Here is an 11271-nt window from a genome sequence, read left to right as displayed (position 1 = left end):
TTTTGGTATGAATTCCCAATAAAGCTTACAGAATAGAAATACAATTTGTAGTTCTTAAATTATGTGCCATTTCATACATTCATTACGTAGGTTTCAAATACTGTAGAATTGGTAACAGGTTCACACATCAAGTTTTGTTTATATTTATTTGTCTATAAACCATACCAAATATGCCCTTAAAAGCACTTTTAAAATGAAGTATATAATCAAGAAACAATAAAAATATGAAAATAGCCCTGTTAAAATGTTAACTAATCTAGTTTGAAGGTTTTGAAAATATATACCTTTAACAATGAATGCACTTTAAACAATTAACCTAAGAAATTGTTTTTTTCTCAGAAATCTATTAAGGAAAATAGTATTCAGGGCTCACCCTGTACATTGCCAAATTAGCCAATTGCTAATTTTTATACAAAATGGCTACAACATTTGGTCTTTGGCTAACAAAATTTTCTTTAAATTAACCACTTTTTAATCATTTTTTTCAAGGAAATTCTCTATATATCAGAGAATTGGCAAAACCAAAATGTGTTCAAGTGTAAGCCCTGAATATTATGGGATATAACACTCTTAGAAAAAAAAAAGTTGAAATATCTTTTGCACAATGAATACTGGCAAGTATAAGAATTTCATTCCTTTCTTTCGTTTTCTGTATTCTGATGAATCACTTCACATTTCAGTAAGTTTGAAAATGTCCTGGAGTAGTTCCCCTTGTCAGACTCTCTTCGTATTGTGAGCATTGGAGGCAGCGTGCAGAGAGACTGGTGCATGGAATGTTGGGAGAAGAACAACAAAATACTTTGGAAATATGTACATTTAGAAAAACAAAATGACTGCACAAAATCTCTGTAGCACTTCACATGAAACCGGACTCAATCCACGAGGCTTGATATATATTATATTGCCGAATTCATGATAATGCCAGCCATATCCCAGCTGAACGTTTTAACCTTTTTTTAATGACTGCACAAGCCATTATCCATCATTAACATTTCCACATCCTTTGATGCCAAAATGAACACACAACAGAACAGTTGTCATGGCAACAAGCACAATTGGCACACAAACTGACCGGTCAGAGCACATATATGTTTTGAACATTTAAATATATATATATATATCTATATATATTTATATATGTAAATTTTATTTTAAAGCCATCATCGTCATGGAAACCATTTCGGTGAGCTACGTGCGAAAAGCAGAGTGGCACTGTGTCGACCGCCACTCTTAAGCTATGAGAAAAAATTGTGTTAAGTGTTTTGTTTTGTTTGTTGTTTTTTTTAAAAAAGGAAAATGAGATGATTTTTTTTTTTTTTAAATGTGTGACTGTGTGTCTGTGCATTATAACCGGTCTAATTTAAACGTGTCTTCTGTAGCGGGATCCGTGACCATGTTTGGGTCCGTTAACATCTGCAGTCCATCAAGGTCCAGGGGATCAAGTCCCGCTTTGAAAGCCTCGTCCGTTGAGAAAAAGTCTGTGTCAAAACCATCGGCCATCCCCGTGATGGCGTTCCCAAGATCTTTGGCAAAATCTGGCGGAGGTCGACCTAAATTATCATCAGCACCTAAAGAAAGAAAAGACAATTTTTTTTTTTAGTCATCGTCAGTACAGTTTGTTTTTAAAGTCTGTTTTGTTTAACAACACCACTGGAGTACATTGATTTATTAATCATCGGCTATTGGATATCAAACATTTGATAATTTTAATATGCATGGTCTTAGAAAAAACCAGCTACATTTTTTCGTTAGTAGCAAGGAACCTTTTTTATTACCCATATGGTTAAAAATATATTGGTACATATCAAAGTGATACGTCCCACTAGAATGCCACGTGGGATGTAACACTTTTGACATCACACAATGACGTCATCAATTGGTGCACTACAACTTTAAAGGAATGTCAACGAAACGAGATGAGTGATACAAATTAAGATCGATTATGGGTAATAAATAGGATATTAAACTCGCTATCATTTCGTATCATGTTTATGTCCCTCGTGAAATAATTTTCATTGTCACTCACTAAAGCTCGTGACAATTAAAAATGATTTCACCCGGGACATAAACATCATATGAAATGGAAGCTTGTTTAATATCCTATAGATATGCACCATCTCACACAGGATAGGACACATGGTTCTTACACTTGAAAAAAACTAATTCAAGAACATTTCCTGGACATTTTTTGTATTTTCCAAATATTTTCTAAATATTTTGTTTGCTGCAAATTAATTAGCACTGGCATAGGAACTGGGGGGGGGGGGGGGGGGGCAAGGGGGCATGTGCCCCACACTTTCAGATATTTTGCTTTATATTTGCTTTATAATAGTGTAAAAAGTGTAAATATAAAAGTTCCCACCCCCCACCCCCCCTTTTGGCACCTTCCTATGCTCGTGATTAGGCCAATATACATTGCATTATGAAGTGTAAATTTTGCTGTAATAACAGCTAAATATATAATTTAACTTAAAAACATCTACCTATAGTAACAGTAGGCCTACTTGTTTTGTTTACATCAAAATATTTGTGTAAACATATTTATGTTAGTCTTTCATGCCAATTATTTAAGGTAGGTAGATGCCCAACATGTTAAAATGAAGACATTGTTGTATACATGATTATAAGCGTAACTGGCAGGCAAAACAAAAAACCTAATATTTTACCTCCCCCAAAGAAAACCCCAGTAACAACAACAAATCTGCTCTCAAATAAACAATAGCCTACAAAACAAGCCCACATACCAGTACACATGCACAACCAAAAACATAACCTAGACGTTTTATCTATCTATCTATCTATCTATCTATATATATATATATATATATATATATACTACTCAGAAGAATTTAAGGGTCAGACGATATGTTTGACATTATTTTCTGAATGTCAATTATATTAGCTAGACCATAATGTCACGCATGGTATTGTTCCATTTTGAGGAAAGTGGGTCTAAGCAACCCATAAATGAATTAAAATCCACTGTCAATGACACTGTCGACTAGTTCTAATGGTGAAAACATGCTTACATTTGCACGTAAATTAAGGCGAAAGCGAAAGGTCTGCTAAGTGCCCATAACTTGCTTTTTCACAAAGCGCTTCATTTGCACGCTTTGCATGTGTATTCCATGTTCCCAATGCTGAATTTCCGTATAATTGGAGCTTGCGTTCGTGTACGGTGCACACTCCAAATTCGACAATGGTACGACTTCAACTGACTATCGAAGATCGAGGAAGGGCTATTGCTTGGCTTCGGGATGGCAATACGCAAAGAAATGTTGCTCTGAGACTTGGTGTCAGTCAGAGTGTCGTTGGCCGACTGTGGCAACGGTACCAAGCAACGAATTCTGTTCGAAATCGTCCACGTTCGGGAAGACCCCGAAGCACTACAAATAGAGAGGACCGCTACATCACCAATATGGCTCTACGTCAACGCACAACCACTGCACGCCGATTACGTGACAATCTGCGGACTGCGACTGGAACGAGTGTCTGATCAAACCATACGCAATCGTCTGAGAGCCAATAATCTACGCTGCCATCGCCAGGCTGTTCGACCACCACTCCTACCACGTCACAGAACGGCCAGACGTCACTGGTGCATGCCTCATCTGCGGTGGCAACGTGTTCAGTGGGGTCGAGTGATGTTCACTGATGAGTCCAGGTTTAGTCTCCAGTTCAACGACGGTCGGGTTCATGTCTACAGACGTCCTGGGGAGTGCTTCGCTGACAACGTCACCGGTTCGGTGGTGGCAGCGTCATGGTGTGGGGCGGCATCTCTATCCACCACAGGACTCCCCTCTATGTGGTGGATGGCAATCTGAATGGAATCCGCTATCTGAATGAGATTATCCGGCCGTTGGTTCTCCCAGGCCTTCAGCAGATTGGCGGCGGGGCAGTTCTGCAGGATGACAATGCCAGACCCCACCGCGCCAGGGTGGTAATGGACTTTCTCAGACAACAAGGTATCGCCAGGATGGATTGGCCAGCATATTCGCCTGACTTGGCCCCAATAGAGCACGCCTGGGACGAATTAGGCAGGAGAGTTCGGGATAACCATGCCCCTCCGGCCAACCTTCATGATCTGGGTCAACTTCTTATGGCAGAGTGGCAGGCCATTCCCCAAGAGTTCTTCAGACATCTGCTCAACAGCATGAGGCAACGATGTGTCGAGTGTATTCGCACCAGGGGTGGATTCACACACTATTAAACGAATGTTCTAATGTGTAAAATCCATGTTTAACAACCTTCAACTTTGACAGCATGTCATGTGACTTTCTTGTATACAGTGACGTTTATTTGTGGTTTTTTGTAAATATGGAACAATAAATTAAATTTTTGGTGTAGTTTACATCATCAATCTAATACACTCTGAAACTTATTTGGTTATAAATTTTTGACCCTTAAATTCTTTTGAGTAGTATATATATATATATATATATATACACACACACATGCACACACCAGTGGCATAGGAAGGTGGCAAGGGGGGGGGGGGGGGGGGGCATGCACGTGTACAAGCACACAACCACACACACACGCACAGATATACATAAACCATTGTTGGTGCTACTGGATCAAGAAATGTGATATACTGTGCCATAACAGTGGCAAACAATCACATTCGTATTATTTGGGGTGGGGGGCTTTCTTTTGACTACGGCTTGCCAAAACCTATACTCTTCAAAAAAAGAAACGCAAAAGGGTACAAATGGGTTATAACTCCGATTTTATGTTTCCTACCGGTTCATGCTTTGTGAATATAAGGTCATTGCATGTCCCAAACACATTCCCACTGTTACATTCGATAAAATGCAGCTACTGTACAATAAAGTTCCAAAATGTGAATATTCGCAAAAACGCAGCCACGTGCAAACCATGTCACCACTGCACGTGCAACATGAACACCGACAGTATAAAATTGCAGGGTGTTCGCTTGCCTGGCCTCTGTATCTGGCCGACAGTTGACAATCCAGGACATGCCATGTCTCAGTGAACCGCAGAGAAACAATGCCATCGGCCGACTAGACGCAGGCGAATCCAGAACGGCCGTTGCCAGGGCATTCCATGTGTTCCCAAGCACCATCTCCAGACTGTGGGACCGTTACCAGCAACATGGATCAACACGTGACCTCCCTAGATCCGGTTGACCACGGGTCACTACCCCCGGGCAGGACCGCTACATCCGGGTACGCCACCTTCGGGAACGATTGACTACTGCCACCTCCACAGCCGCAGCAATACCAGGTTTGCGCAGGATATCCGACCAGACCGTACGGAACCGCCTACGTGAGGTAGGAATTCGTGCCAGACGTCCAGTTCGAGGTGTCATCTTAACACCACAACACCGTCGACTCCGACTGCAGTGGTGCCAGATTCATCGACAATGGCCTCAACTGCGATGGAGACAGGTGTGGTTCAGTGACGAGTCCCGATTTCTGCTCCGACGTCATGATGGAAGATGTCGCGTGTATAGGCGTCGTGGTGAACGTTATGCGGCAAACTGCGTGCAGGAAGTGGACAGATTCGGCGGGGGTAGTGTCATGGTGTGGGCAGCCATCTCACACACTGGCAGAACTGACCTGGTCCACGTGCAGGGCAACCTGAATGCACAGGGCTACATTGACCAGATCCTCCGGCCACACATCATTCCAGTTATGGCCAACGCCAACACAGTGTTCCAACATGACAACGCCAGGCCTCACACAGCACGTCTCACAACGGCTTTCCTACAGAAAAACAACATTAATGTCCTTCCTTGGCCATCGATATCACCGGATTTGAACCCAATTGAGCATCTATGGGACGAGTTGGACCGACGCCTCCGACAGCGACAACCACAGCCCCAGACCCTGCCCGAGCTGGCAGCAGCCTTGCAGGCCGAGTGGGCCACCATCCCCCGGGACGTCATCCGTACTCTGGTTGCTTCAATGGGCAGGCGGTGCCAGGCAGTTGTCAACACACGCGGAGGCCACACCCGGTATTGACTCCAGATGACCTTGACCTTGGTGGTGTGTCCTATCACTTACTCACAATGGACTAGAGTGAATTGTGAACAATCCTGCAACATTTGGTAATTATCGGACTCACCATTCAATAATTAAATCAATTCTCCAAATGTTACGACAATGTGGTTTTGCGTTTCTTCTTTTGAAGAGTATATATTCATTGTTCTATGAAAATAGACATTTCTCAAATCAATAGCATGTTCCTACGTCGCAGACTATTTCAAGGATCCATCCTAGCAACTATGTGAGCAAAACGTTGGTTATATGGTGCTTTTCAACTAGATAGACATTATTTGCTGATGATTAGTGCATCATATACATGTATATATGTGTAAAATTGTGTCCATTACACATGGCCTGACAATGACACTGGACTGTGTGATGTGTATTTATGTGGACTGCTCTCTAATACTAATAGTTGGTGTATGTAAATATACATAAAAAGATTGAATTTCACAACTGGTTGAAAGGCGCTTATTCCATTAAAACGTTGTGAAATTCTATCTTTTTATATATTCATCCGATACACTTCATTCTAATAACCTCTCTCTCTCTCTCTCTCTCTCTCTCTCTCTCTCTCTCTCTCTCTCTCTCTCTCTCTCTCTCTCTCTCTCTCTCTCTCTCTCTCTCTCTCTCTCTCTCTCTCTCTCTCTCTCTCTCTCTCTCTCTCTCTCTCTATATATATATATATATATATACTTCAAAAAAAGTAGGGGAACTCTAATAAGAATTTACAATTGCCAAAATTGTAAGGTATATTAGCTGTGGGGAATGGTTATATGATCAAAGTGAATTAATTGGGCAAACATTACAACCGGTAGTTCAGTATTACAGTAGGTTTTATGACCACTAAAGATCTTGAAGGACGATTGTGGTCAGAAGTGAAATTTTAAAGATTGACATTTTTTTTTATCAGTAAATCGCAAATTCAAACAATAAAAATGACTAAAAACAAAACAATAACAACTGTATGATCAACAGAATGAAAAAGATTGACAGAAATAATGCTCCACAGTGATTAATGGACCTTCCTTAAAATTGTCAAAATCGAGAATGACACCCCACGCATGTGTACGGGCCAACTGCGTGATGCATGTGCAAACTATGGAATGTGTTTCGGTGTGTTGATAAACAGATCTGAACGTTCTTTACTAGGATGTCTGTGGTCAAAACGTATGTTCAGTCTAATAGTTAATATTAATATTTCAGGTTCCCCTACTTTTTATGTATGTATATATATATATATATATATATATATATATATATATATAAAACTGCAGGTAGATAGTCGATCGTAACTATTAAATTAAATATGAAATTGTGTCTGTTACACCTTGTCTGACAATGACACTGGACTCGCTGTTCCGATTTTTTGGCGTATTTTCACCAATAATGCATTTATTTGCATTGTCAGTATTCCATTAAATTTAATACATGTCATGATGCAAGATTTGTTACCTGTGTTTATTCCACTGAAAAATATGTGCATGTTTCCGAAACTGTCTTTATTACTGAGTCAGACAGTAAAAACCTTATTGTTAGGCGAGGAAGTGAATTTCTGTATCGTTAGTTTCATTATTAACTACTGCATAGATTGTAGTTAATAATTCAGCTAGCGGTACAGAAAATCGCAGCTAGTCATTTAGTCAAATTAATGTACACTTCTGTTCGTACACAGTGATATATACACAAGCACATGCATATTAATTGCAAATATCAAAACTTCATTAAGATGCCATTTTAACGAGTCAATCATCAATGAGCCCCTTTTTTCTTGGTCTCCCCAAGACATATTCGTAAGTATTTCTGTTGAGCATAAAACATATTGTATAGTCTTTTTTCTGTAAAAGGAGATTGCACACAATCTGACAAAACAATAATAGAAATAAAAAACTTGATTAATGTAAAAAAATAAAAGAACAAGTCGACGACTACTCCACAATTCAGTAGTAACAAAGGGGCTTTGTTGCAAGCGACTGGAGCGTGAACACGCCAGAAGTAATTTAGTGGCTGATTGGGGCCGCTTAGCGCTATGCAAATTAAGGGCAGATAACTATATTTCTAATAGAGGCTATATATGTATATCTATAAATATTTTATCATCAGGCCAACCATAACACATCAAGTGACTTGTAGGAGTGTATGTTGAACATTTTACTGAAAATAAAACATACGTACTACAATATAGCCACGGTTCAACAATGAATAAGCTGTCACCCCCCTGCAATCCAGTGGTCCCTGCAATGCACGTGTTATGAACAGTCAACAGAGTTCAATGATCTAGTTGGAACTTGCTTAATGCTGGTAATTCACATATATTTACGATCATGCCCAATTGCACTGAGATTCAAATACTTAGTAATAACAGTGCAGTTACTGTTTAAATATTTACTTTCAATCTGTTTTTAGTTCACAAAGTATATTTTATATTTATCAATAAGGACAAAATACATTTTGAAGAAAAAAACTGATATAGTCCAAGGCTAAAAAAATGCTGCAACAATCTCCATGGCATTGCCAATTGCCGTGCACAGATATTATGATAAAAAAAACAAGGCATCTGGTAAATGAATATAAATTAGGTCACCGGAGTGTATAATATCAGGCATTTTGTTTTTAAAAAACAAGGCTTCATGTAAATTACTAAATCTTGCTCACCGGTCAGTACATCATCAGGTATTTTGTTCTAAAAAAACCCCAAGACTCACTGGTGAGTACAATATCAGCAGGGATGCAGAAAGTGCTCGCCCGCTCGCCAGATGCGAGTAAAAATTGTGATGGATGAGCTAAAAAATACCACAACCAGTCCGACAGGTGATCTGTCTTTTTCTGACTGACTGTACCTTTTTAAGTTTAGTTTTTTTCGTGTTTCATTTTATCTCATTGAATCCATGATTCCGCATCAGCCATGCCAGAATTGCAAACCATTCAAATAAACAGTTCAGAATTATGATGAAATACACCATAATATCGGTACATGTACCTCATTGACAATAGGCTTCGGGGTTCCGAACTGCACTAACACGACATCCCAGAAACGGAACTGTGCCAAAAACGGCCCCAAACAAAAACGGAACCAAATTGGACAAAACAGAACCTAGCATTGGCTGAAACGGCACCACAACATATACGGTAGCTAAAACGGAACCAATGTTTCTTTTAAATGTATGGCTAAAACGGTACCAGAATCATTACAAGTTGTTAACGATGATATCTTCAATGAAACAACAGCTATATTAATCATTTATTACTTTGTTTTATTTTTATGTCTATATAGGGGAGATAAAGTATTAGCAGCTAGCTAGAAGTCAGAGAAATAAAAATAGTTTCAACCAAGCTGCCACTGCAACAAATATATGTTTTGTTATCTTCAAAATACAGTCCACAGGTGTTTGCAGAAAACATACTTTGCTTACATTATTCAACATTTAATAATTATAGCTTCCACTTCGTATATCATGTTTATGTCCCGAGTGAAAGAAGTTTCAACAGAAAGTACCGTATTCGCCAAAACACTGAGGTGCCATTATAACTAAATTGGTTCCGTTTTAGTAGATTTGTTCCATAGGCTGGCAGACTAATAGAAATTCTGGCGGGCTAGTAAATTTTAGTTGGTTCTGGTCCAGTAGTAGTGTCAGAAATAGAATAAAACTGATTTTCGTCGATTATGTATTTCATGACAGGTAAATATTTTATAAATATCTATTTAATGATATTCTACCTAATTTAGCATTTACTTGTTTCGGCTCTCACTGATGTACAAGGTGGTGTTTACTCTTGAAATTAAGAGAGAGATGATGGTAAAACAGGTGATTTGTGCACTTTATTGAAACAGACTATAACAAATTTTGATCAACATGTGTCAAGTTCATTGCCATAGCCTAGGCATTGTTAGATTGGTGCAAATGTGGCAGGCCCGTTCCTTTTATGGGACCCACAATAAATAATCACTGTTGGTGGGCTGGGTAATAGCACTCATTATTGTTTGCTCCTCACCCCTTCTTGGGTTGGAAGGATGTTACCTGCGCCCCTACTGTCCGGTCTTTCGCCCCTTCCGTCTGCAATGTCGCGCCTGGCTTGCTGGATTTTTAATTTTAATGTAATGTACCGGTTTTAAAATTATTTTAATTATATTGTATATAAATAGTATATTGTATTTTAATTTTTAAATTAATTTATATTGTGGTGTGGGTGTTTGAATGAATTTTTTTGTAGTTTTTTTTTACTTCGGGTTGATGATGGGGTTGCTATCTGGCAGTAACAGCCCCCTCCTCGCCGACCAAATATATTGTATGAACTGCTTTTAATTTTTATTGGGTGTTTATGTTTTAAAATTGATAGGTTTACAAGCGTGCTCTTTTAATTTGTTTTAATTTATTTTATACGTGTTTTTAACTTTATTGAGATAGAGGGAAATGGGACCCTGTGGCGGCTGCTTAACCTCCTTTAATCAACCTCCTACTAAATAATAATAGGGCTAAAATAAAGAGTTTCTGTACTATTTGTATTTTTGAAATGCTCGTTCTAAATTTGCGACAAAGTTTTAAATTAAATGGATTATATATTTTATATTAATTATTATTTTTGGAATTGCGCAAATTAAAACTAATTATATAATATCCGTATTCCCCATTGGTTTAATTTCAAAATTGTCCTAAGTAATTTCTGTCCCGGATTGGGCCCCTGGCCTCCAGAGACCGAACCCGGGGTGGACATGCTCGAAGCCTTAGTGGTATAGGAGCATGGGAAAGTCTTCACTCACTCACTCAAGTTCATTGCTGTTGCTATGTGAGGGATCATCTCTGATAATGGTTTACCCCTATCCCTTTCCAAAACAAAATATTTGTAGACATTTTAAAGTAACTTTTGAACAAAACTGTCAGGAACCATTCTCAGTATGTGCTCTATTCTATCGATATTAAAGGTGCTATGTATTAAATAAAGGTGCTATCTCCAAGTTACACAATGACGGCTATTGCAAATACCTTTTTAACATTAAATTTTGCTTTAAAATTTAATAAAGACTACACCTTCAACTATATGCCCATAAATGATTCTAACAAAATAATTTTATCTACTAGTAGAAAATACATTTTTATTGGAGAATCTTTATTACAAACAGATGCTCACATATATAACTATGATATAGCACCTTTAAGCTGTTGCAAGATTGTGTAAATTTCTAATGTACTTACCCGGTATAATGAATTTATATTCACTAAATATGCTGATCATAATTAATAATTTCTACTGCAATTCAAAA

General features: G+C 38.6%; 1 protein-coding gene across 2 annotated transcripts in view; it reads right to left on the bottom strand.

Annotated features, from left to right (window-relative positions):
* Positions 1-828: 828 nt before the first annotated feature.
* LOC121379786 (CREB-regulated transcription coactivator 1-like) overlaps positions 829-11271 on the bottom strand; it is a 76337-nt gene continuing 65894 nt past the window's right edge. Inside the window, exons 12-13 of one of the 2 annotated variants that reach the window (XM_041508441.1) lie at positions 8187-8246; positions 829-1568 (exon numbers count right to left, since the gene is read on the bottom strand). In XM_041508441.1, the coding sequence (XP_041364375.1) occupies positions 1345-1568; positions 8187-8246 (284 nt within the window). In that variant the 3' untranslated portion in view covers positions 829-1344. The remainder of the gene's footprint in view (positions 1569-8186; positions 8247-11271) is intronic. The other variant, XM_041508446.1, reaches the window with a different exon arrangement.

This window comes from Gigantopelta aegis, chromosome 2 (assembly GCF_016097555.1).
Source record: "Gigantopelta aegis isolate Gae_Host chromosome 2, Gae_host_genome, whole genome shotgun sequence".
Classification (NCBI taxonomy): Eukaryota; Metazoa; Mollusca; class Gastropoda; order Neomphalida; family Peltospiridae; genus Gigantopelta; species Gigantopelta aegis.
The sequence above is the reverse complement of the archived record's forward strand: the minus strand, read 5'-3'. Positions and strand labels throughout refer to the sequence as shown.